The sequence below is a fragment of the Monodelphis domestica genome, chromosome 7, assembly GCF_027887165.1.
Source record: "Monodelphis domestica isolate mMonDom1 chromosome 7, mMonDom1.pri, whole genome shotgun sequence".
NCBI lineage: Eukaryota > Metazoa > Chordata > Mammalia > Didelphimorphia > Didelphidae > Monodelphis > Monodelphis domestica.
The window spans coordinates 238,697,607-238,724,189 of record NC_077233.1 but is presented as its reverse complement, the minus strand read 5'-3'; the positions used below and the strand labels follow the sequence as shown (position 1 = coordinate 238,724,189).

The following is a 26,583-nucleotide window of genomic DNA, read 5'->3' as shown; positions in this document are numbered from 1 at the left end:
CTCTTCTGCCTTGGAGCCAATCCACAGTATTGATTCTAAGTCAGAAGGTGAGGGTTTAAAAACAAAATCTGCCAGCTGGGCTAGCAGTTGTTTTAGCTGACATTTTGGTTCTCCTACCCCAAAACATAGCAGACATTATATTCTCAGAAGTTTTATCATTTATGCAATTAGACTGTCTTTTGGAAGGTGATGGAGAAGATGCAGCTATAGAATTGTCTTCCCAGGTAAAGCTCCTTCAGCGCCCCATTGATCAGGTCCCCTTGTTCATAGCAGACCCGCTCTTCTTCCCAGGAGGGGCACTCCCTAGAGGGCAGGAATTCCTAAACAGTGTCTGTGGCAACCAAAGGGGAGAAGATCCCAGAGAAGAGCTGCGTTTGAGCAGAAAGGCTTTCTAGAAGTTTGGTGGTCAGTTGGTGACTGTGTTAACCGTTTTCTGGAATCGGGGCCCTGGACCTGGATACGGGCAGTCACAGCTCTCTCCCTTATTTCACTGCACTAATGCCGTCTTTTTGACGTTTGCCTTGAGCCCGCCATAGCTCTCCATTCAAGGAGCCCTCGTGCCTCACAGGATTGCGGTGAAGTACACAATTTAACCAGGCGGGCTGGGTGGGTTCCAGGTCCGCGGATGGTCTCGTCTAATTTTCAGTTTCGTTCAGTGCCACAAATAGCTACTGACAAAACCGTTAGCTGTGTGTATGGGCCCGAAGCAGCTGACTTTTCCCATGGAAAGGGGCAGGGGCGGGCGCGTGGTAGAAGAGATGATTTAAGAGTTAGGATTTAAGCGTCTCGCCAGGATATTCCTACAAATCTTTTTTCCAAAACGTCATTCTTCATGAATAAGCGAACGCTTTCATTGCAAGAGGACGATCAGTCCCCAAAGCCACTGAAAGAATAGGGTCCTTGTGTGAGATGAATCTATTTCCTAATCTTGAGGCAGAATGCAGAAAACGGTCTTTTAAGTTAACTGAATGCATTTGGGGGGGGGTGGCATAGTCTCCTCAGAACTAGTTAGTTTGCATCTAGTTCACAGGGCCAGAATGCTGGGCCTTCTCATCTGTGCCTCTTAGAAACCCAGAAAAGTCCTCCTCAGTCTCCTCTGGATCCTGCATGTGTAGACTACGCGTAAATACCTAAATAAATGTATGTTTCCTCCCTGTTGGAATCTAGGCTCAATGAAGGCAGGGTCCTTTTTCCTTTGTCTCTCCAGCACCTAACTTGGTACCTGGATAGGATAAGCCCTATTAAGGGCTAGTTATTAAATAATTTCTGATTGGTTGCTTGCCTGGAAACCCGGTGGTACTCTCAGCGGAAATGGGGAAAGTAAGAAATTGAAAAGGAATTCACAGGAAAAGAAATAAGTTTTCTTTTGAACATATTTTAGAGTTTATTTATTTAGAAATCGACAATCAGGGCTGAATGGAAAGATCTGGGTATTATCTGCCTAGATATGATGGTACCTGATAAAGTCTGCAAGTGAGACCATAGCAGCAGAAGAGAGAAAGAATGCCTGGGGTATACGTATGGTTAGTGACCATGACATGGATGGCCGTCCAGAAAGAGCCTCTCATACCAGGAGGCAGGGAACCCAGAGAAAGAGAGATCTCAAAAACCCAGAGGAGAGAATAGAGTCTGACTCTACTTTTGTCTGTGGGTTTTCTTGGCAGAGATTCTGGAGTGGTTTGCCATTTCCTTTTCCAGTGTGCCCCCATTTTGTATGTGAGGAATTGGGGCAAATAGGGGTTGAGTGACGTGCTCCGGGTCACACAGCCAGTGTCTGAGGCTCTTCCTTTCATTCAGGACAACCAAATTATATTTAAATACAATTTAGCAAAAAAAAAAAATTGTTAAAAAGTTCATGGAGTAAGAAGCTCTCTAATAGAAAATATATTATGAAATCAAGTTTTTAGTTTTATAATAACAGGGCTAGAATTTGCGATGGAATTTTGTTCGGTGAAATTTAGTCTATTACTGACAATTAAGTTTGTAAGATAATGATTTTAGAGCTGAAACGGACCATATAGATTATCTAGTTTAACCCCTTCATTTGAGGGACCAGGAAACCATTAACCCTAGAGAGAACTATGAAATGAGTTGTCCAAGGTCATCATTAAAGTCATAACAGGGAATCCATATTATCCAAAACAAAATCTAAAAATCGTATTTTTTTTTCCCCAATTAAACATGATAATTTTTGACAATTTCCCCCAAAATAGAATTCTAATCCCCTCCCTGATCTACATTATTCATGTATGGTCATGCAAAATATATCTCCACATTTGTCATGCTGCAGATGAAAACTCATTCACACACACACACACACACACACACACACACAACTTTGAATTTGCATTTGGACCCCAGCGGTTTTTTCTCTGGAGGTAGATAACATTTTTCATTCATGAGTCTGTTGAAATCAAACCTCTTTCCCTCTCCTCTCTCTCTCTCTCTCTCTCTCTCTCTCTCTCTCTCTCTCTCTCTCTCTCTATTTCTTTCTGTGTGTGCGTGTGTGTGTGTGCGCGCGCGTGTGTGTGTGTATGTGTGTGTATAGTATATAGTAGTAGTCTCTCGGTAACCAAGGATGACGATTGTCTTTGTGCGTTTTTGTGCACAAAGACACTTGTGCATGACGATTTAAGTGGAAAAGTCGATGCACAGAGACAGTCCCACTCTCTTGGCGTAGGAAGCCTGGGTCCAGTGGCACGAAAAGTCGTTACACCTGGAGACTTCCTCAGCTGCATTGGATGGCCGTGTTGTCTTTTGTGCTCCAACACGCCCTAAGCACTCCACAGTGCCTTTCTGCGTCGCCCTCTCAGCCGTTGAACCTTCTTGTTGGTTTCTTCCGTCTGTTCGGCCAAAGCAGTCTTCACATGCTGGGTGAGCAAAGTCCTGGTTCACCAGGGGTCAGCGATGACCCAAAGGCTACCCTCACAAGGTTTAGCCGGCCTGTCAAAGCCGTTGCCCGGGGTGTGGCTGCTGCCGCATGCTAACAGCTACTAGGAGCCACAAGTGAGAGCTGGGTGTCAGGTGAAGGTCAGAGACTGGAGAGCTTCCCTAGGAGGGCACGACAAGCCCTCCATACCAGAGATACTACCCCTCCATATATATATATATATATGTATGTATGTATATGTATATATGTGTATGTATATATGTGTATATGTGTATATATATATAGAGAGAGAGACAGACAGACAGACAGACAGAGAGAGACACAGAGAGACACACATACAGAGAGAGAGAGAGAGAGAGAGAGAGAGAGAGAGAGAGAGAGGAGAGGGAGAGAGCCTTAGAGCGAAAGGCTTGGGTTTAAGCTCTTCATCAGATACATTCTGGTTGTGTGATTCTGGGTGAGTCACTTCTCAGTGCTCTAGACAACTCTCTAAGAACTAAAAGCTGCACAAAAGGAAAATGGTCAAAGAATAGGAATTGTTTTCAAAGAAGAAATTTCAAGATTTTGTCCATCACATGAAAGATGCTCTAAATCACTACTAAAAGAAATGTAAATGCTGCAGTTTCTCATCTCACACTCACGAGACTGGCAAAGGTGCCAAAAGATGAAACCAAGAAATGTTGGTGGGAATATAGGAAGGCATACAGCATTGGCAGAGTTGTGATTTGGTGATATCCTTGGCCAGCAATACCACTAACTAGTCATATACAACAAGGAGGTCTTACAGACAGAGAAAACTCTAATATATATAAAACTATTTCTAGCACCCTTTTTGCAGTAGCAAAAATATAATGGGATATTACTATGCTGTAATAAAGTAGAAATATGAAGAAATCAAAGAAACTTGAGAAAAGTTTGTATTCTTGTATGAATTAGTGTTCTGGGAACTAAAAAGAGTCTGGAGAACAATTTATACAAAGACCACAATTAGGTAAAGGAAACAACACTGGAAAACTTCATGACTAATCAATATAGGGACCAATCGGCATGCCTCCTACTTCACAAGAGAATGTTGGCAAACTACAGGTACAGAATAAAATATATATTTTCAGATGTTGCCAATTTTCTTATTTGTTTTTCTTGAGTGTGTGTGTGTGTGTGTGTGTGTGTGTGTGTGTGTGTGTGTGTGTGTAAGGACAAATAGCAGTGCTTAACTTTAATTACTTAAAGAAAAAACAAAACAAAAAAGGCTAGCCAAATTTTGGTACAGGGGGAAGATCCTCTAATGTCAGTGTGAAGACATCTAAAAAATTAGTAGAAAACTAGGTATTAGGCTTTGTAAGAAAGTATCGATTCTCATTTGACCTAGTTAACATACATATTTTTGAGTGAAAAAGAATTTTCCTTCCTTCCTTCCTTCTTTCCTCCCTTCCTTCCTCTCTTCCTTCCTTCCTCCATTCCTTTCTTTCTTTCAAACCTTTACCTTCTGTCTTAGAATAAATATTGTATATTGCTTCTAATACAGAAGAGTGGTAAGAGCTAGGCAGTGGAAGTTAAGTGAATTGTCCAGGGTCACACAGCTAGGAAGTGTCTTGAAAAAATATTTCTTAGGAGCTCACCAGCATGACAAGAACAGTGCTAAGCCCTGGAGATGCAGACCTGGCACTCTCATAGTTGGTGAGACACACTCTCAGTTCTTTTGCACTGAAATGCTTAGGATAGTCAATTTAGCCACATACCAAGAAAGATACATGTTTCTGAGCTGACAAAAGAAAAGTCAGAGGACCTATTTGCATTGGGATTTTTGCCTTGAAATGTGGTCCAACTGAAACAAGGCATGGATGCCAGATGTCTCGTCAGTGAATATGGGAAATCCCGGACAGGATGTGACTGATCCCTAGTGGCAGTAATTGCTGCCTCCTCCTCTCCCTGTGCTGCTTGCTTTCTAAGCTTTCTTTGATGTTTTTCTTTTTCTTTTTTTTTAAACTGTTTCTTCACAGGGAAGAAAAAAGGGGTTCCTGCCTCTTTATTGGAAAATGAAAATCAAATCCATCTGTATTTCATAAAATGACCATTTATTTCTTTATGCCTTGAAAGTGAATTGCAAATGTGATTTTTTTTTTTTAACAAAACTAGTCTGTTGGGGGTGAGTGGGGTGGGGCATTGGGCAAGATTTACCCATTACTGGGCCATGCTTGTAAAATGACCTCAACCTGGCTTCTAGGTTTACACATGTAAGAGTTTAAGGGAGGCTTTCCCTTTTTTCCTCTGATGTGTGTTTCATTATTTTGAGAAGGGAGTCTACAAAACAAACAAAAAATGATTCAAAATTTCTAATTTGGAAGGTTTGGGTGTCTACAAAACAGTAGTTAGTTTAGGCTTTATTTAGGATTTATATTCTGCTTGGGCAGCTTAGAGTGCTCAGTGGATAATGTGCTGAGCCTGAAGTCAGGAAGACCAGAGTTCAAATTCACCCTCAGACACTTATTAGCTGTGTAACCCTGGGAAAGTCTTTTAATCTGTTTGCCTTAATCCTCTAGAGAGTGAAATAGCAAATCGTTTCAGTATGTTTGCCAAGAAAACTCCATGGACAATATTGGTGTTCTCTGCACTGTGGGATCATGAAGAGTCAGATGTGACTAAATAACAAATTCCACCTGCTGCTTCCATGTATGATTTAAGGCAAGACACCATAATTATTCATGAAATGTGTTTTTATTTCAAATTTTGATACAGTTAAGTTCCAAATCAGGAGACGTATCTAACATGTTTGCAGAAATATGTTACACACAAACCCACCTTTTTAATCCTTTTTACCTTTTTTTGAGTTAATAGCCTTAATATTTTTCATTTAATACTAGGGGAAATGTTATTCTTTCTCACTTTCCTTGCCCACCCCCAGGTTTTGTGTCATAGAATGAGCTGGACATGACTAGATTTAGAGTCAGGAGATGTTGATTCAGGCTTTCCCCCATTTGCTCGTCAGCCTTGAATAGATCAACCCTTCTGGGCCTCAGGTTTCTTCATCAACTGGAACTAAGAACACTTTCACAATTCCTCTCACAGAGTCGGTGTGGAAATGGAGCAAGATAATGCATGTAAAGTGCTTGAGTTATTATCTCACACTACAGCTAGAATCTTCCTGGTTCCACAATAATGCCATTAATATCTCGTATTTGAACCCTGCCTCCCCCTGTGACATCAGGAATCCCTGCTGGATCCGGCCAGTTACCTGAGATACAAGTGGTTACTATGCAATGAACTTTAATGTTATATTTTTATACAGCCAAATAATGGCATTAGGCACATGAACCTGTTCCTTAAGACATTTTATAGTTTTGTTTTTTTAAATCATGTGATAGTCAAGCCTGCTGGCCCTGAGTCTCTGTTGCTCCATCATTTTGTGGTGTAATAATGAAAGTAAAATATAAAATATAATATTAATTTTAAAAAAGATTGTGGTCACCATCTATAAAATTAACTCTCAAGTCATGAGTCTGTTAGTAGCGCTTAACAATGAAGTTTTAATCACATATGGAGATAAGTAAAAAGAGGGAAATGTAGGGAGGAGACAGAAAATATCCCCTAGCTAAAATACCCTAAGCTGACTCAGAAAGCCGCCAAAGCCCCAGCCCCACAGAGGCTCGGCAGGCAAAATGGGATGCAGAGAAGGCCGACCTGAGGAGTGGGTTCTGTCTACACATCATCATCCTGACCCTGCAAAAGCCCCTCCCCTAAGAGGTAGCCTTCCTGTCTGCTTTTGTCTTCTTTCTGGAGGGCTCAGACATTGGACAGCCAACCTGCATCATCCACTGCAAAGCCAAGATTGCCTGCGTGCCCGCGGTGTTACGGACTTCATAGAAATTAAAGATGTCCTTGGAGGAGGGGAGCATAGGAAGTAGCATTGGATTCAACTTGTCTTAAGCAAGAACTCTGTGCAAGACACGGTTCTAGCATATTTGTTTTAAGGGACTATTTTGTTTGATTTGGTGTTTCTTTTCTTTTGGGATAAGAATGTTCTCGATGTGTTTGCTTGGTTTTTTGATTGATTTTTGCTTTTATTTGGAAAGCTATTCAGAAAAAGCTCCCTTTCAGTGTGACCGTCAAAGACCATTTCTCTCATTTGAAGAAGCATCAGATGTTCAAATACCTACTCAAAATAATTGAGTTCTTGGAATGGAGATTTCCTTAATGAAACTTGTTGCAAGATACACCACTTACACTGTTTATTCCAGAAGCAGTCCAGTGTGTTTCTGCCAGCCTAACAAGAGCCGTGGCTATTCACAGCCCACATTTTGATCTTTTCCTCTTGTGTGTGGGTGGGAGCAGTACAATGATGCTTTATCATGAATTGGGTCTCCTTTGGTTCATTCTCCTCAAGCAGTCAAGAGTACAGATTGCCACAAACCCTGAAAAATGCAGGAAGATGGCAGGAGGGAGGGCTTGGATTCCCTCTGGACAACCAAAGAACCTGTATGGGAGAAGTCATGTATCCAGAAGCTTGCTTCTTCTGTCATATCACAGAGAGCAGCAACAAAGCATTCCTGATAAATCCATTTCTATAGGACAAAACTTTCTCATATAAAGTGAAATGGAGGCCGTTTGCCACAGTAGGAAGGAAAACCTTCAGGAGAGACTTAGGTTGGAATCCTTCCTCCAGAACTTTTCTCTCTTTGGGACATTTCAGTGTCACTTTCATCTCTGGACCTTTAGTTTCCTAAAAAATATAAAGCAGGGATGACAACACCTATAGCTCTCTAACACTACATTTATTATGAGGTTCAAAAGAGATATTCTGCATAAAGCACTTTTTAAGCCCTAAAACACTCTATGCATGTCAGGTGTTCTAGAATTTGGCCACTCCAAAGTCTTTTCCATCATCTTATATAGTAAAAGTCATTTCCATTTATTTTCTTGGCTGATGGGAAGGTCAAGACATGTAAAGACAGGTAGAGAATGATCCCATCCTGGACATTACATTTTTATGAGCATATACTATGAAATAATAAAATGGAAAGGGAAAAGTATCTCCTATTCCCTCCTTTGTCTCATAGGGTCTTAGATTTATCTAAGATCTAGAAGAGGACCTCAGAGGCCTGGGGATACAAATCCCTCATTTTACAAAGAGGAAACCTGGATCTGATGAGTGAGAGTTTGTTAGGTTACACAGGCAGTGTCTGAGATGAGATGTCTTTTTTTTCTTTTTTATTAGATACTTAGTAACCATCACCACCAAAAAACATTTAACTAAACAAATGCCTAAAAAAGATTAACTGCAAGACGACAAATTCCACATTGTTCACAATTTGTTTTAAAACATGTAAATTAACATGTGCTAATAGAAACATCTGCTTTTGAGTTCCCTTGGGATTTGTTTTACTTTGATACCCTTTTCTCTTGGTTTTGTGGCACTTTTTAAATGTAATGATGTTATGTCTTATTTTTATTCTTTTTTCATGAGATCAGGTTTCAACCTACATCTTTCTACTTCCAATCTAGTATAGTAATCCATTCTACCATGCTGACTTCCCTCCTATCTCTTACATTCCTCTATCATGTCACTCTCTGACTTTATCTTTCTTGGTCTGAATAGTTTGTCTCACTTCCTATCTATTCCTCCCTTCCTTTTCTCCTCTTCTCTCTTTCTTTTCCTTTCTTCCTGTCCTTTCTAAAAACTTTTATTTAAGCTCTTAGCTTCTATCTTAGCATCAATGCTAAGTACCAGTTAAGCAGAAGAACAGTAAAGGCTGGGCAATTGGGATTGAGCGACTAGTCCAGGGTCACACCACTAGGAAGTGTCTGGGGCCCAATTTGAACCCTTTCTGTCTCCAGGCTGGTGCTCTATCCACTGTACTACCCAGCCACTGCTTTCTGAAGATTGTGATAGAAGAGGGAAAGAATGGGGAGATTTGAGAGCCCCAGGCTCAAGCTTTAGAGGTAGAGTCTAGCCCTCTCATTTTACAGTTGAGTAAACTGACAGACCAGCTAGTACATGCAGACCCACGATTTGAATTTGGGTCTTCAAAATTAATTATTATCTCCATTGCGCCACAGAAAGAGAAGAGGGAAATATGGGATTGGGAAAGGTGTGATAAAGACAAATGTCACCCACTCCTCCAGCCAAACCCTGGCAGACAGTACTGGAGAAGGGATTTCTTCCCTAAGGAGTAAATTACCATTTTCTGCTTAGCAGAAGCAACATGAAACCAACTGGTTAGAATTGATGGATTGTCAAGACCATATCAGTGTAGTGGTGGGTTTTGAGAGTTGAAATTATCTTTTTTTGAGAGTTTTTGTGGAAGAAGCTCTCATTGTGAACTTCACTCTCCCATGAGCACCAAGAGACACAGACAGACAGACAGACAGACAGACAGACAGACAGACAGACAGACAGACAGAAAAAGTATGAGAGGAGAAATGAGAGACAGATGGCTAAAGCAGAATATTCAATGAAGGAGTGACTGGCCACAGAGGAAATACTGAAGTGTCAACATTTCCAAAATCCAGTTTCACTTCTACTGAAGATGTTTTTTGGTTTGAGGCAGATAATTTTTTTGGTTTTCCTGACCCGTGGGAAAGTTTGGAGATCAATTCACAACTTTAAGCCATTCTGTAATGAGTTTATTTTCAGTGTGGCCACAGTACATAAGAAAATCACCTTCTGATAAAACTTTTAATAAGCCATTGTGAGGCTCTCAAATGTGCTAATGATTTACACCGGTAGCTCCTTTTCTGGAAATTTCTTAATCTTGCTAAATTATTGTGGCCCTCTGATCTGTTTTCTCAATATTTCTCCTCACTTTTAAATCGACTGCTTCTGGCTTTTTAAAAGGTTTTTTGTTACCTGTGGTTCGTGTGACCTCTAGTGGACAAAACTCATACCATTTGCTTAATAGATGGGCTGCCTTTTCACGTTCTCTTCTTGGAGCAGAATGGTAGAACCCAAGACCCATGGGATTTGGAGATAGGTAGGCATTATCAAGTTCAACCGTATTTTAAATTTGGGGAAACTGATGCAAGGCAAGGGAAAGTGATGTGCTTTCAGTTGTGCTTTCAGTTTCAGGCAGAAGATAAAAACATGGAGCCAAGACTGGAATGCAAGGTCTTCCAATTCTACACCTCCCCCGATTGGGACTTGAAGTAGAAGGGGCCTTCTACTTCATTGATCCTCAGCAGACAAATGAAAATTGCTGTTGAAAGTAATATAGTGCATATTTTTCCAATTCATCAGTTTTCCTCAGAGTTTGTCTTTGATCTTCTATAGCAATTACTTAGATGATACTTTGGCTAGATCTCAGGAAACCTGGGTTTGGGTGCTTTTAGGAGAATTTATTGGAACTCTTTGTCTCTTGATATTTCCATTAGGAAAGCAAAACTAGCGCTCTGCAACTGGTCACTTGTCACATACATAAAAGAAACAGAAAATCACCAGTACTATGAAATGAATCTGGAGTTCGCGAACTAGAATAATTCAACTACTTTTCATAACACTATACAGCCATTGATATAGAGCTAGAAGGGACCTTAGATGCTATTGGGTGTTACAGTATATTTTTTAAAATGAAGACACTGAGGCCTAGAGAGGGGCACATAAGCCAATAAATTTCTGAGATGGGATATGAAGCCAGGCCTTCCTGACTTCCATGTCCTGGTCTCTTAACTGCTCTCTCAATTATTGGAATGATTCTGGCCAAGACACTTTAAATATTTTTATCAAGTTACTTAGATATCTATAGTTTTGTAGTCTGATGAAGACATTTTCCTCAGTGCTTTTAAAAAAATATCCCACCAGATCTTCAGACCTCCTCTTCTGTCCTTTGGTCCAAGCATTCCCTTTTTTACTCTGAATTTCTTTCGGCGCTCACACTTGCCCTTTTCTGGGTTCATGGCTATTAATGTCCAGGATGACACAGCCAAATATTCTTCTAAATCAATCCTCTTAGTTGTCTATGCCAGTGTTGTCAAACAGGGCCACAAGCCATCCATAAGGATCTCTGCCTGCCATATATCAATTTAGAAAACCACACCTTAACATTATCTAGGATGTTTTGTATTTTTGTTTATTTTGCTAAATATTTCTCGATTATTTTTGACCTGGTTCCAGAGGCACTGCCGTGTGACAGCCCAGATTTATCAGATAATGATAATAATCCCCTTCCACTTCAATGTGTCCCTTTTACTGGGCCAGCCGTCTGGACTGGCCACACAAAACATCCGCATGTTAACATTGGCCTTCCAACCTTGAAGGATGACTACCGGATTGGTGTCAGCCTGAAATGAGAGGCTGATTCAGAGACCAGGCAGATGGGCTGTTTAGTCATTGGGAGATGGAAGGCAAAGAGAGGGGAGGGGAGGTGGGGGAGACCAGGGCACATGGGTTTCCGTCGGACCTCGTTCTCTGCCCAGCTTTGCATGCGGTGTAACTGGAAGCTTGTGGACCTCACGGCCCTTTAGACCAATGCTTCTCAGCCTTTTTTTTGGCCTGGAAACCTCTCCCCCACCAGTTATCTTTTTACCCTTCTCTCAAACTGCGCAGTCCCTAAAAGGTGGTGCTTTTAGTCCCATCCAATCCTTTGTGACTGCATTTGAGATTTTCTTGGCAAAGATCCTAGAGTAGTTTGCCAGTTCCTCTTCTCACACTCATTTCACAGATGAGGAAACTCGGGCAAACTGGGTTAAGTGACTTACTCAGGGTCATGTCACTCTTAAGCGTCGAGGCCTCTAGGCTCATCACTCTATCCACCGAGCCAACTAGCTGCCCACCAGGAAAAGTGCCAGGAAGCAGCAATCTGCTAGAACAGTTGTCATTTGGGGCAGCAGCCATTCGCAAGGATGTCTGGGTGAGGAAAGGGGGGGATGTGTCTGCACAACAAAATGCTTCTGGCCATACGTGAGCCAGACCTTGACTGCAAGCTGCTGGCCAGAAAATGTTCTTTTACAGCCTCGATTGTCCATGAAGAATCTGCAGCATCCCTGGGAACCGCTGTCCCAGGCACTCCCCGTCCTCCCTCCCCTGAGTTTCTTCAAGAGGCGTTTTAATCACCAGACGGAAGAATTTCTTCTTTTCTACAGAACTAACTCTGCACCGTATCTAGATAGAAGGCCTGGGCCTTATGGAGATTTGTGTTGGCTCCGAGGCCTGCTAAAGGGAGGCTTTGTGGGTATCGTAGAGACCTGTGCCTGTAAGTCTTTGTGTAGATGTAAAAGATGTATGTTTGCCAGACCTCCCTTTCTGACTGTTTAAAAGCAACTGACTTTTTTTTAGCAGCCAGGTTAGCAGCTAAGGCCTAAGGTTCTCTTTGATCTCTACTCAAATTAGCTGCTGTGGAAACTCTTTCTGTTTCTCGAGGCTTTGGGGGCTGCCATTCTTTCCACCAGAGGTTTCTCTTGCCGATTGTTTCTCCTCGTTCTGACAGCGATCATGAGCTGCCCAGCTTAGAAAGGGTCTTCTCTTCCTATTGTTGCAGGGAAAATAGAGAAAGTCAAACCTCCTCCATCCCCCACAACCGAAGGCCCCAGCTCGCAGTCTGATTTACTTCCCGAAGAGGCTGCCGGATCCCAGCGGCCCAAGAATCTGATGCAGACCCTCATGGAAGATTACGAAACACACAAATCTAAAAGGCGCGAGAAAATGGATGAGAGCAGTGTAAGTTTTTCTTTCCTTTCACTTACTTTAAGGCTTTGACTCTGGTCCTCAGCATGTCAGGATACAGCCAGGCTTGTCCAGCTCCCAGTTTCAGACTGTTTGAAAGGTGTCTTAACTAGTTTGGAAACATGTAACTTTGTGAGAAGTTTCGTTTTGTTTTACTGCCTGCAGAGTGCCAAGGGCTAAAGGATGAGTGCCCACTGGAAGTCTGCTTGGATGCCAGGCTGTGCCAGCTGCACCCTTGAGCTCAGTGCTAGGTGTCTGGTACAATCAGAGGCAAAGAAGGGGGAGAGTTGGGATATCCCCCAGAGGCCATGCAGGACAGCCTGCTAACAACAATTCTTGTTTAAAAGCCCTGCTTGGCTTCTTCAGCAAATCTTTGGCTTTTCCAAGTGGAGTGATGATAGGAGTCCCTCCTTGGGACCATCCATTTCAGTGCTCAACAGGATTCTTGGAAGAGTGAATGTGATTAGTAGTAGTTTCATATCTTTGTGCTTATTGTATAGGAAACGATGTAAAAAATAAACACTTTTCTGTAGAAGTCTAAACTCACATCTTGGGACCTCTGCATGAACAGCATCCCCAAGTCATCTACTCAGCCATTTCTTGGCCTTGGCAGTTGGTTGTGAGCTCTAACGTCACACAGCGGACATAATCAGTGTTCTTTTCCAAATTAGCTTTCTGGGGATGGTCAGACTCCTTAAAGCACTGGTCCCCAAGCTAGGACCCATTTTCCTCTCCTATAACCGGTCATGGGGTTGACCTGCAGCATAGCTAGCCTATCCATATCCCCTGAATCCACTCTGTTCTTCTCCCATAGGCTTCCAACCCACCCTTATCTGAGCTTATTGTCAACCCTTTCTGGGCAATTATAACCTAACCATTACCAGGGCACTGGCAGTCACCACAGGGGCTGCTGGGGAAAATCCCCCCACGGCATACCCATCTCCTGTCCCCCAGAATCACCTGGTGCTTTGGCAGGTGGGCTTTCATCTCCAGGAATGGAGTTATTGAATTGGGGGATGGGGGAAAGTATATCTTATTGTAAAGGAAAAAAATAGAAAGGTTGTGGAATGTCTTAGCATTTATGAAATGCTTATGAAGAAACCCAGGAAAATGAGGGAGGAAGCATGCTGGAGAGAATTTTGGTGAGTATTAAGAAAAAGCAACAATATTTTCATTAGGACACAAGCCAGAATACACAGGATAAGGAGGAATGGACAAACAGTGATCTAACCTCAAATCTCACTATGCTCTCTTTTCCCAAAAACACATTCCACTTCTGCATTTCCCTATTTCTGTCAAAGGTACCAGTATCTTTCCATTCACTCGGATTCAAAACCTCTTTGGCCCATCATGAACTCCTCACTCCCTACAGACCTAATGAGTGCCAAATCTGGTCATTTCTCACTTTCTGATATTCCTCTCTTCTGTCCCCTTCTCTGTCTTCAAACAGGCATCACCCTAGCTGAGACCTTCATATCCTCTCCCCTGGACTATTCCAGCAGTCTCAAAGGTCTTTCCTCTCCTAATCAATCCCCCAAAATACTGCCAAAGTGGTTTTCTTAAAGCATGGGTCTTCATTGGTGCCCTATTGATTCTAGGATTAAATCATTTTAAATTTTTATCTCATTTGTAATATCTATTTTTGTGGAGTGTTACAATGTCTAAAAGTCATATGATAGCACAGAGCATAGTTTACAAATAAATATACGTATACATATTGGAGTATATATTCAATTTTTTTACTGATAGGGATGTTATCAAAAATTTTGGAGACCCCTGAGTAATTTTAGGGGAACCATCCCTGTAAAACGCTCCTGAATTATCCAGATTCCATACTGGATGGGGCCTCCTCACTGTCAATGCTACCTTCAACTTTTGAATTCTTGTTTAGGTAAATTAGGACACAAAAAGAGGTTTTACATCTGTGAGTTGAGCCGGATACTGAGAGGTGTATGAAAAAATACTGGGTGTGATATATTGAATTTGACCTTCATTTATCAGCGGGAGGCCCCCAATTTTCCTTTGTGGCCAGACCAGCACTTGCATTGAAAAGTGCCTTGAGACCTACTCAATAAAATTGGAACTTGTCTATATTCATGAATGAATGATTCTATCCAAAGATGATTCATAAGCAGTTTCTGCATTGCACAAAATGGGGAAGAAGGTAGGTCTGTAAATCTGCTTAATTTGGAGACCAAGGTATTGGCGGGGAGGGTGGAGCCGTTTGTCAGCTCCAGATTTCAAACTCCTGGCCAGTGTCTTCACTTGGCTAGACTCTGCGAGGGTGACTGCCCCATTTGCAGCACTCGGATGCTGTCAACAAGCCTTACTCCTTAACGTTAGACTGTCTATCCCTTGGGCTCTTTCTAGAATCCTCTGAAGCACCACATTCAGTCAGACCCTTCTGGAGGGTGCCTCCGTTTTGAAAGTCATTTCTCTCAGCTTCCTATTTATTTTCTTCTTTTAATCTTGCACAGTACCTAAGCAGCTCTGTGGAAAGGTAAGCCCAGCGACACACCCCGTGCTCTTCCCTGTGGCATATGGATGTGCTTGGACAAATGTGAGCTGCTTTTGCACACACTCCCAACTAGAATGGTCTCCTTGCTGTTTCTGGTCTATGTTGTGGATTCTGCATCATTAGCAAGTGTTTCTGCTTTCAGTTTTGCCCCACTTGGCGATGAGAAGGGTTCTTCCTTTTGAAGTCATGCACTGCTCAGGCTTACCTGGGAGTGGTGGTTAGACAATGGGCCCACCGTACTAAAGACAGGGATGGCATTCCTGCAGCCCTCTCACCCCGACTGCCGCTGCAGTTTCATTCATTTCTCCTTAAGCTGCCAGACAATTAGCACCATGTGTGTTTGGTTGTCACCTTTGTTGTAATGCATTAATTTGGAATCTTCTTGGTCCTGTTACATTTCACAATGACAATTTCAGGAAGTGCTAGTGCAGAAGCTTCCCCAGGGCAGTTGATGGTTCCCCATCCCCCACCTCTGCCGCCTTCTCCCTTCTGCTGTAAGCTCATCCATTAGAAGAGGAAAGGGAACAGCTTAGAGATGCAATGTGTTTACGTGGCCCGAAGTCATGGAAGCTCATTTTGTGCCATCAGAACCCCCAACAGAAAACCTACCATTTCTCCTGAAGGACCAAATCACCAAGAACACCGCCATCCTCTCACCTGAGCTAATGTCAAATCATGGGTCAGGCGAGGGTGTAGGATGGGGCCGCCTCCCCTTGTCCCGTGGGATGTCGGCCCCGATTCTGCCCCGCCGCGGGCCTGCCTCTACGGAGGCTCTCTAGAGGCTCCACTGGGTCAGAAGCTGGGGGTGAGCGAGCTCTCGGGGCTCTGCGGCCCCCCAAGAAAGGGAAAGGAAGAAAGAAGGCCTGTGGTGAGAGGGGGATTCGAAGGGTCCTGAACCGCTTGGGAATTGCACTGTGCACCTTCTGTTGCCTTTAGGCCTGTGGCTGTGGCTGTCCTGTATTGATTCTGTGCACACGACCCATTTCACGTGTGGCTTCCCTGTCCTGCCCTGCTCCAGGACCAGCGCAGCTACGGCTGGCGCCCTCAGTGCCCGGCCTCTCTCCTTCCAGGCAGCAGATCCTGACTGAGCCCAGATGTGTCCACCTCCGGGGCCTGAACCAGCCCCTCCACGGGAAAGGCCCTGGCCTGGCCCAGAGAAAGGGCAAAGCGGGCTAGCTTTGCAAACAACCCCTCCTCCGTTTGTCCAGAAAGCCGCCCCGGGCGGGCGTGGGGGGTGCGCAGGGGAGGTGCATGTTCTTGGGCAGGAGTAGAGAGCTGCCCTTTGGTTCCCCCTAAGCACATTTGACAGCTGGTCTAAAAGAGTCTTCTTGGGGTGGGACGACGGCTCAGTTGGGGTTTCAGACCCCTCCGGCCTGAGCCGTGCTCGTGGTCCCTGGGGCCCAGGGATGTCCAAACGCCAAAGACTCCGGCCAGGAGGGAAAGTGAGCATAGAGAAGGGCCAAGGAATCCGCTTCCCAAGCCTGCCTAATTGGGTTATCAAGCAGGCTGCTCCTGAGCGAGGAGCTTTGGGTCGTTTGAGTGAAGCGTGGCCAGGGAGGCAGCACTCGCGTAAGAAGCCTCACTCACAGTTCCAACCCTGCTGAAAAAAGGCCGGAGAGACTCCTTAGAGAGGCGGCTGGAGGTGCCCATCCCCTGGGGAATGCCAGACAAGTTACGGCATAGGAAATGTGAGGGGATGATTGTGCATGAGAAATTATGAAGGGAAAAGACCGGAGAAACTCGGGAGTGTGGCATGCACTCCTACAGAGTAACGGGCAGCCATTTCTAGGAGAGCAACAGTATTATAAGCAACTTGGAGCGGCTCAAGAATTCTGATCAATGCAGTGACGAAGCACAATTCCAGGGGACTCATGATGAAACATGCTGTTCACCTCTTGACAGAGAAGCAGTAAGCTCTAAAAGGCAAGATTGGGCCTTTTTTTTTTTTGACTGAGCTAAAGTGAGAATTTATTTTGCTTGAATATACACTTGTAATGGCTTTTGTTTTTCCTTTATTTCTCAACTGGGCAGGGAGTAGAAGAAAAGGAATGAAAAAATTTATAATTTTAAAAAAGAAAAAAGAACCTTAGGCTAAAGCTCATCAGCAACCTAGAAACCCAAAATCTGCCCTTTGGGACTTGAAGGACTTTCTGACTCCTTGGACCAACTTTTTTTTCCTTTATAAATGTATACTTGAATAGCAAAATACTTTACATACTTATACATATCTAGTTACAGTCATATTATTGCTATCGATTTTACCTAAACCCCAAGCTCCAGATCTTTTTTTATCCTGCCACAGACCCAGGTCACAGCCTAACACACAACACTTAGCCTTGCTTACATTGAATCTCTTCCTCTGACTCATTCAATTCACCCCTGGGGTCCCCAAGCCCTACCGGTCCCTTTTGAACACTAGGCAGGCTTGTCATTCAGACTTTGGGTCTCCTACTTCTCCCTCCTCTCTCACGGACATTATCATGCTTTATGTTGGCTCAGTTCCTTCTAAGCACCCTCCATCAGTTGGTCGCCAACCTCAAGAGGATACCTCGATCCTTCTGAATAAATATGGCCTTGAGATTGTAGGCAACTGGAGTCTGGCACAGCTGTTCTCTTTTTCAAGAATGTCCCCCAATCTGTTGTTTCTAGAGTAGTACAGCATGCCATTCTGTGGCTTAGATCATTTCCCTTTCTGCCCTAATTATTGCTGTTGCAATGGCTTTCACGGAAGAAGTGGAAGCTAGGGATGGTCCTAATACTGAAGTTTTAATAAGTCATAGTGACTAATGTTATAAATTCTTATCTTTTTTTTAACCCTTTCAAGTAATTTCTCCCACACACTTCCTGGCAGCTTGGTTTATTGAAAGGAAAATTGTTGTGGGCAGGTGAGGGGGAGGGAGAGAGAGAGAGAGAGAGAGAGAGAGAGAGAGAGAGAGAGAGAGAGAGAGAGAGAGAGAGAGAGAGAGAGAGAGATTGATAGATTGATTTCTCCTACTCAGGCATATCATGGGATCCAGTCTTGTGGTAGAACATTTATAGAGAGCCTTAAGTTCATTGAATAATGTTTAGTTTTTTTCCCTTAAAATTGCCCTTGCTTAGTTGGACATTTCTATAACAGTAATAAAACATTACCAGGTACTTTTCTTAAATTTTTATTTTAAAGTTTGTTTATGTCCCTCCCAAAAACCACTTTGGATTAATCAGTAAATAAGACCCTCATAATATATGTGTGGTCCCACAAAGCATTTTCCTGTTGGCTGTGTCCAAAAACATACATCTTGTTCTAGTCCAGGACTTCTCCATCAGGTGTGTTATATCATTAGTTCTCTGCACTCCTGCATTGAATAGAGTTTCTGTGCCTTTTCAGAGTTGCTTTTCTATGTAATGTTGTCATTTTATAAATAAATGCTTTACCCAATTCTGCTCACTACAGCCTGCTGTTCAGAGAGTTTGATGGTTACCTCTAAGACTATCTATTTTGTAGTTTCTCATGGCACAAACTAATATTCCACATTTCTCAGGTGGGTTAGTCATTCCTCCAGAGGTGGGCACTGCCTCAGTTTCCAGTTTGGGGCTACTAGGAAAGGAGCAGCAATAAATGGGTTTTTGTGTCCATCTAGGTTTTTTCCTCTTTCTTTGATCTCAGGAGTGTAGACTTAGTCGTGATATAGCTGGGTAAATTAGGCTTATGATGTCAATATGAAGTGTTACCAGTCCATCATTGTTTTCTGAAGCCCATCCTTGGCATCAGTGCCTTCCCTGTGGACTGGCCTGGCACTATAAAATTCCCATTTTCAATGGCACTTTGATCAACGCTCCTTGTCGAGAGTGCAGCAGTAACACAAGCCATGTGTGACGAATGAAGTACGAGTCCTAACAACTCGGGTAACCCTGGAGCCCTCTGTGAAGCTTGTCGCATGAAGCTGGTCAGTGTTCCAGCAGCTGTCTGTCCCTAGTGAAGTCGTGATCACCCAAACCCAAGCGGCAGCTCCTTTGGAAACGGCCTTCAATATAGATACAACACGCATTTGAAACAAATCTAGATATTTTTGTTAAGATGCAAGTCGTAGCACTATGTTTGGGGTAGGAGTCGAGGAAAAACGAAACAAAGTTCTCGGGCTGGGGGCACTAGGAAATTGCCTGGGATTCATCTCACCCAAGTCTTTTCTCCTAAAAGCAAACAAAGGTGTCAGTCACTGGCTGGAGGCATACAGTAAAACCTTGTTAATTCAAAAAACAAAGAACTGGAAAATATTTTGAGTTAACCAGGTTTGGCTTAGCTGATATTTTTATTAAAGAAAAAAAGGACATGTCATTGTTTCCAAACATAACACTTTAAATAAATATCAGATGAATAAAGCCTTGACTGTATTTGTGATTGCCTCCTAAAACCACTTCCGAATAGCATCACATGGAGGTAGACTTGTTCTCGGCTATGGGTGGTTTTAAACTGTTGGCATGCCTGTTCAGTGTACTAATGTTGGTCTTTTCCTCTCTACCAGTATACCTGTAAATTACTGTCTAACAGCAAGGTTACTTCCGAGGTACTTTTCAACTTGCCTTTCTTGCTTTCTCCTTGCATGGTATTTTATCAGTGCATGCTCTTGGCTTGATGCTTCATGCTGGTTGTGCTTCTCAATACGTGGAAAGAACCAAATGTGTACGCTGGTGTGGGCCCTCTGTCGATAAAGACGGAGGCTCCTCCACACCAGAGCCATTCCATGAACTGCCACTGGCCTCTCCGAACTTGCCTAGGCTGGCGTAAAAGACATGCATCCCGGCGTTTCCAGGCCCCGTGCCCCCTGGCATTAGTGAGCCTGCCCGATGCTGAATAAGCTGATAGTTATTAAGAGAATATCCCCTGACTTCCATGACACCGTGTGGATCCATGGACCCTGGGCTAGGAATCCTTTCCCCAGGCACTAAGATAGAACCGATTGGGCTCTCCCTGGAGATGTCCTCGGAGCAGGTCTTCATCTTTTTTTTTTTCCTGTTATTAGTCCCCTTTTCAAAATAATGTTTTTAAACAAATAAAATGTATAGTCTTAGAAAAGAAATCAATTCTGTTGAAGTAGTTATCAAAATACAGTCTAAAACCAACTCATGGATCCAGGCTAAAAATCCCTGTTTTTGAGAGTCCAGAGGCATAAGAGTGGAGAGCTTAAATTCCAAGGGAGAGACATTATCTCCCACCTTTTTTGCTTGTTTGCCCTTTTCGGATTTCTAGGGAAATCTGTAAAGGGAAAGAGAATGCTGCGCTGTGTTCAACAAGATGGTGCTGTGTCGTGTGGTGTGATGCGGGTGGTTGGTTCCGAGCACTCCTAGGAGTGCTTTGACAGATGGACATTGAGTAATGAACTTTTTGAGTCTAGGTATTTGTGTCCCTGTTGCTCCAGATTGCCAGTTACCAAACTGCTTTTCCTCTGACCCCTTCCCTTGGAAATGTTGCTCTTTGAAGGAAGTTCCCCAAACAGTCCATTCTACAAGCTTGGATTTGGCAGGCCTCATCACAAGAATCCTTCAACTTCTCTGTAGCAGTAGATGGTCCCATTCCCACATCTCTATAAGTTCTTTATTCTTGCGGTGAATAATTCTAAGTAAGAGTCCCTGCTCCACCCCCACAGAAAACCTTTAGGTCAAACGTATGCTCCTATATCGTGGAAGTTTCCATAGACCCTGGACTTAGAGGAAATATTAGGGGAAAGGTGTTTCTTGCCCTTTTCTGAGACTTTCTTCCAGTTCCTTCACTTGGCTATTTCTGCACTGGTAAAATAATTGTTTTTGCAGGTAATCTGTAAGAATGTGTGCTTGGTTTCATTTTTAAAAAGGTAATTTCTTTCATTTTTCCAGTGTAGAAAGTCATACTCTAAATCTGGCTTAGGAGTGTATAAACATTTGGGTTTCTTTATTTTTTTAAATCTTTGTTATTCAGAAAATATGGTTAGGGCACAGTATACATGCGTGTTTTTCAGAAACATTCAATGAATGTTGGCAATCTCATCACATATACTTTCTAGTGAGATTTCTAAACTTCATTATAGAATAGGAGAGTCTGAGTTAGACATCCCTGTCAAGTGGCTCTCTTGGCTCCAGTGCTGCCGAGAGGTTGCTATAAATATCATACAGGCGGAGAGTTAAACATCTCAGACCAGGGGGCAGCGGATGGAGGGCCAGGCCTAGTCCTGGGTTAAAATCTGGCCTCGGACACTGCCTAGCTATATGACCTGGCAGGCACTTAACCCCCATTGTCTTTTGTCTTGGAATGGATTTTCAAAAAATTTAAACCCATGAAATAAAATATGTAGGATTATGCCAGGGACACCAAACATTGGCAAAAATAAAGATGATTTTTTTCTCCATCCAACTTTACAAACTCCCAGAAATTTATCCACTGGCTTGAACCCCAGCAGCTTAAGAACCTCCTGCCTAAAAGTGAAAAAGCCTGGGGATTCCTTTCCCACATACTATCCTTTAATCCTAAGGAAGTAGGCAGCAAGGAATAGTAGAAACAGCACCAGACCTCAAGTCAAGAGAGTTTGATCTGAATTCTGCCACATGTTAGCTGTGTGGCCCTGGGCAAGCTCACGTAAACTTTCTGAGCCTCGGGTTCTTCATCTGTAATTGGGGTTAATATCTATACAATCTGCCTCCCAGGGCTGTTGAGAAGAAAGCAAGTAAACAAATGCATATTTTCCTTCAAGAGCATACCTTAGAGAACTACAGAAATAAATAAGTTGTTATTTCCATTTTATAGAAGAAAATAGGGTCTGAGAGTTGAATGACTCCCCTAAGGTCACCCAGCTGCTAAGTGGTGGAACTGAGCCACCCAGGCTTTATGCTCCCTAAAGTCCACTGGTCTTCCTGCGGCACCCTTACCATTACCTCCCTTTGTGGGACAGGTACGTGGTTTGTTGATTGCCACTGAAGTAGCCATAAAGAGCTAAACCCATGTGGTTCTACTCCCTTTTCTATCACTACGCTTTGCAAAATCCTGGATTCTAATGAGAAAATCCTGCATTTGGGGGTCCAAGGGAAAGTCATCCTTTTCAAAAAGTGCTGTCTTCTGTCAGCCCATATTCCTGCATAAAAACCAACTCTGCTCTCTCGTTTTCATTTCCCTTCACTCTGAAATGTAAGCTGATTCTACATCTCATGCTCCAATATCTTTCCTATACTCTCTGCCTGAATAAATGTGGTTTTCCCCTAGTTCATAATAATAATTTAAAATAAAACAAACCAACCAACCTGGCCGTGTCTCATTGTGGATGCTTCCCTTATTGGGTCATTCAGTCCTCCTAGAGAGATGCTCAGAGTGAGAAGGCTGCCTGCCCCTTGTGAGCGGAGGCTGCAGCCAGACTGTGATCCCCGCCTCTCTTAGCTCAGTTTTCTCATCTGTAAAATGGGGATAATCGTAACAATGGCACCTACCTCACAGGGTTGTTGTGAGGATCAGAAGAGATGCTCCTAATAAAGTGCCCACCAAATGTTAGAGAACCATGCCAATGCCAGCTACTTCACACATGAAAATGGTGTTGATGCCAAATGCATTTTACGTATGTGTAATTATTAATTAAAATGCTCTTGTTGCTTTACTGGCCTGAAATCACATTTGGCTGCTTATATTTTCTTTTAGTTTCTTGCTTTGAATGCTCCTCTTTGCTTGTCTTGCATCTGTCTGTCTTTCTTTTTTCTTTTACTTAATACACCTGAAGTTTCTTTTCTTAGACTTTGGGTGACAGGTATTGGGACTGGGCTAACGCTTAGTGTCTTTTTTCATCATTACTAATCATTTTCCCGGAAGCAATGCGTTCTTTCCCTTCTTTCTTTCCTCTCAAGTTAGAAAATAAAATAGTGGGTCATCAGCTTGACTTCTTATCATTCATTAAGGTATCTGGCTTTCATTCAGGTATGTACCCGTTTTACTCTCCAGAGCTGTCAGAGGGCTTCTGGGGCTCCTGGCTTTTGATAGGTTCTGCCCATTGGCCCTCTTTCCCGCTCGTTTCATTTGGATTGGGCCGATTGCTGGCGAGGGTCTGCCTTCTGTCCTCACAGAGAGGCCCGGTGCCTCTTCCCTAGAGGAACGGGGTCGTGTCGATGCCCTTCAGAGCTGTGCTTTATCATCGTCTAGATAGTGGGTAGAGAAGACCAGCCTCCCTGGTCGTTGGGCTCTCCCCCGCCCAGCATCCTGCAGCCCCCCGGTTAGAGGAGGGACGTGGCCAGGCCGCATGGACACAGGTCAGCTGAGTCCAAGAAAGTCTTCAGAACATTCCCCAAATGGCCAAAGACCCTCGTCCTAGCGTGGGTGCGTCCACGGTGTGCTGGGCTCATGGACTCCTCCACTTCCCCTGGGGTCCCCCAAAAGGCTGCGCTGATCCGGCCCCCACTCTGGGGTGCTGTCGTTCACACCACATTCTGGACTGGGCTTAAGGGAAGTCCAGAGAAAATAAGAACGGACAGGGAGAAAGTCTCTGGGCCCCCGATGACAAATGTGGCTTTCCTTTCCTTCCTCCAGGTCCTTGAGGCCACCCGGGTGAATCGGCGAAAGAGTGCTCTCGCCTTGCGCTGGGAAGCCGGAATCTACGCCAACCGGGAGGAGGAGGACGATGAATAGGCATCCCTCCGCCACGTCTGTCTGATGCATGGGCCGAGAAGCCGCACCCCCAAAGGAGAAAAGAAAACCACCTTTTCATGAAGTATTTATTACGGAGTAAACAAGCTCAGTGATGTAGACCAGAAACACTGCAATCGATCGCTTTGGAGGAAACAAACACAAAAGGAAACTCACGCCCCGAACTCTCAGATCATTTACCCCACGGGGGAAAGAGAGCAAGGGAGGAATCCTGTGACGAGGGGCCTATCCAAAGGAGCCCCTCAATCAGAGCAGCAGCAGCCGTGGGGCCTCCAGCAAGTAACCATTGAAGGGCAACGCAATTGCAAATGGCGGAAAGCACACAGATCAATGTGCTGCCTTGGAGCGGGACTCCCTGCCTCGCTTTGTGCTAAGGAAGAACAGGCAGTCCGTGATGGGCGCTATCAAAAGGCACATCTTGTGCGGGAGCAGTTGAGCAGGGCACACGGTATTCCTTTGAATCCTCCTACAGCCTCGTTGCCCCCATTCCCCATGCTGTGCTAGGAACATCGTGATCACCCATCAGGACATCAGCAGCCATAAATAGAATGGTATTTTTTTCCCCAAAGAGAGGAAAAGGGACTCTCTCTTCATTTAACTTTTTAAACATCGGGAACTCTCACTGCAAAAATATACAGTCTGCATTTTACAATCAGTCTACTTAATAAAGTATTTCTTCCTATTATAAACCCAATCTCTTTGAGATGAGGAGGTTGAAGAATGGCAGGGAGGGGAGCAACACAAATGAATTATTTTAGCTTTAGGATCCTTCTGCTTGTAATATTGACTGGTCTCCAGTTCCTGAGGACATATTTACATAATTATGTTTCTTAATATAAAAATCTGTATTTAGTGGGCAACAAGTATTTTTATGATGGGAAGGGGGCCGTGCTCATGTACAGTCTTTACACATTGAGCAAAATGATTCAGAAGGTCTAGGGGTGGGAGAATAAATATAGTTTTTAGAGTGGCAATAATTGAAAACAAAAGGGGGGCACATTTTGACGTAGATGTGTTAAACAAGAAGAAAAGAGTTGTCTTTTTAACTATATTTTGTAACGATAAAACAGGCCTTGGAGAGAGTGTGGAAATGGAAATCTTTGGATTTCCAGAATGTGGAGATTTTGAGAGGTCTTGGAAGTAGAGAGAAGAAGGAGAAAGGAAAGGGAAAGAGGTTATTTTTGCTGTTCAGCCAGTGTTTTTCAGAATGCTATATGGAGATGCATAAAATGGGATTTTGAAGGATTGGAGTCAACTACAAATGCTAAAAGGGTGTGTGTGTGTGTGGGTGTGTGTGTGTGTGTGTGTGTGTGTGTGTGTGTGTGTGTGTGTGCGTGTAAAAACATAATGTGTGCAGGTGTGTGTGTGTGTTGAAATTCCAGAATGACCTTGGGTTAGGATTGTAAAATTATTTTCTCCAGGGCTGTTTGCCAGCTACCGGAGTGATTGAGAATTTCTTTTTTATGAAAAGGGATATAAAGGCACTGAGTTGAGGCAGTATTTGTAATATTAAATTGACCCAACATGGAATTTGCATGAGTCCCAATTGCAATGTTTTGAGGCAGTTTTGTAAATCAACATTTAGGAGGAAGATTGTGGTATTTATTCTTGTGCATTATATTCATAGGTAGATTAGAGGATGCTGGTTTTACTCTCATTTAAAGCAATATAATGATGATATTCTACAATTGGGTGCCATAATATCTGGAAGAGATTTTTTTTTTTATTCTGACAATGAGGAAACAATAGCCTGCTTCCTTTTCTTCATGACTAGTATTTTTATTTTTTTAAGGTAATAATTAAATTTAGTCTCACTAAAATTCACTCCTACCTTGTTCCCCCCGGCATGTCACATGATATGATGTGTACTGCTCAAACAGGGAGCAATTTCACTTAACTGTACGGTAAATTCCACAGCGTCTCTTTTTTTGTTTTGTTTTTAGTAGATAACATGAGTGTTGACTTTGGGGAGGGGGGCACTGTATAAGCAAAAATGGTATTAGCAAAGGGGATAGAAATAGTGGACTGCCAAAGAGCTGTCTGTCTGAAGCCAATTTTTAGAAACGTGAACCAAAAATTGCACCTGCTGTTAACCTGATGTATCTGAACCTGTGGATTTTGTTTTACTTTCTCTAAATAATAAAATGAAATTTCTTTGAGTCCTGTATTGTCCGTAGAAACAAGCAAACCATTCCAAAGTGTAGCAGCTACTTGATGATTTTAAGACTGGCTTGCTCTAGAGGTGAATTTTGGTGTTTTATTTTACTTGTGTAAACAAATTATCTGACTTTTGAGAACACATGCAGGTAACAGGGGATCTGCTGCACCCCAGTTTGCATCTCCAGCAGAAGACACACTCTTGCTCCTAAGCCCACACAGAATTTTATAGCTAAAAGGAAACTTGGGTGTCCTCGAAGCTAATGTTCTTCTTTGATGGATTAGACACTCAGCCTTAAATGGCTGGCCCAGAGTCACACCAAATGCTGCCATGACAAAGCTGGACGTGAAGCCCACGTTCCCGATTCCTCACATGCAGCCTGAGGTGCCGCCTTTCTGGCGGAGAGTTACTCTCATTCCTCCCTGGGAGGACTGCCTGCAAATCAGAATTCCCTTCGAGCGTCTGGACTTTCCAGAATGCTTCATCTTGCAAGCGAGAATTTTCAAGCATCCCTTCAGTGCAGAGCCCCAGACTTAGACTCCATCAGTAAAAATCCCCGAGAGACTAAGTCACTGGAAAAGAGCATTTTTTTTTTTGAGTGAAAAAATAAACCTTGCTTCTGTGGCTTACTCTTCCCACCCCACCCCACCCCCAAATTCATCATCTCCCTAAATACCCCAGAAAAAAGACTCAAAGTATATGGAAAATATGTATCATGGATGAAATAATGGCTATC

General features: G+C 43.2%; 1 protein-coding gene across 10 annotated transcripts in view; it reads left to right on the top strand.

Annotated features, from left to right (window-relative positions):
• The window catches only part of PALM2AKAP2 (PALM2 and AKAP2 fusion), a 532,659-nt gene extending 506,811 nt beyond the window's left edge, over positions 1–25,848 (top strand). For 8 of the 10 annotated variants that reach the window (NM_001370845.1, XM_007497892.3, XM_007497888.3 and 5 more), the window contains 3 exon segments: positions 12,358–12,536; positions 19,563–19,604; positions 23,573–25,848. In NM_001370845.1, coding sequence (NP_001357774.1) covers positions 12,358–12,536; positions 19,563–19,604; positions 23,573–23,671 — 320 coding nt within the window. In that variant the 3' untranslated portion in view covers positions 23,672–25,848. 10 annotated transcript variants of the gene reach the window in all.
• Positions 25,849–26,583: the final 735 nt, after the last annotated feature.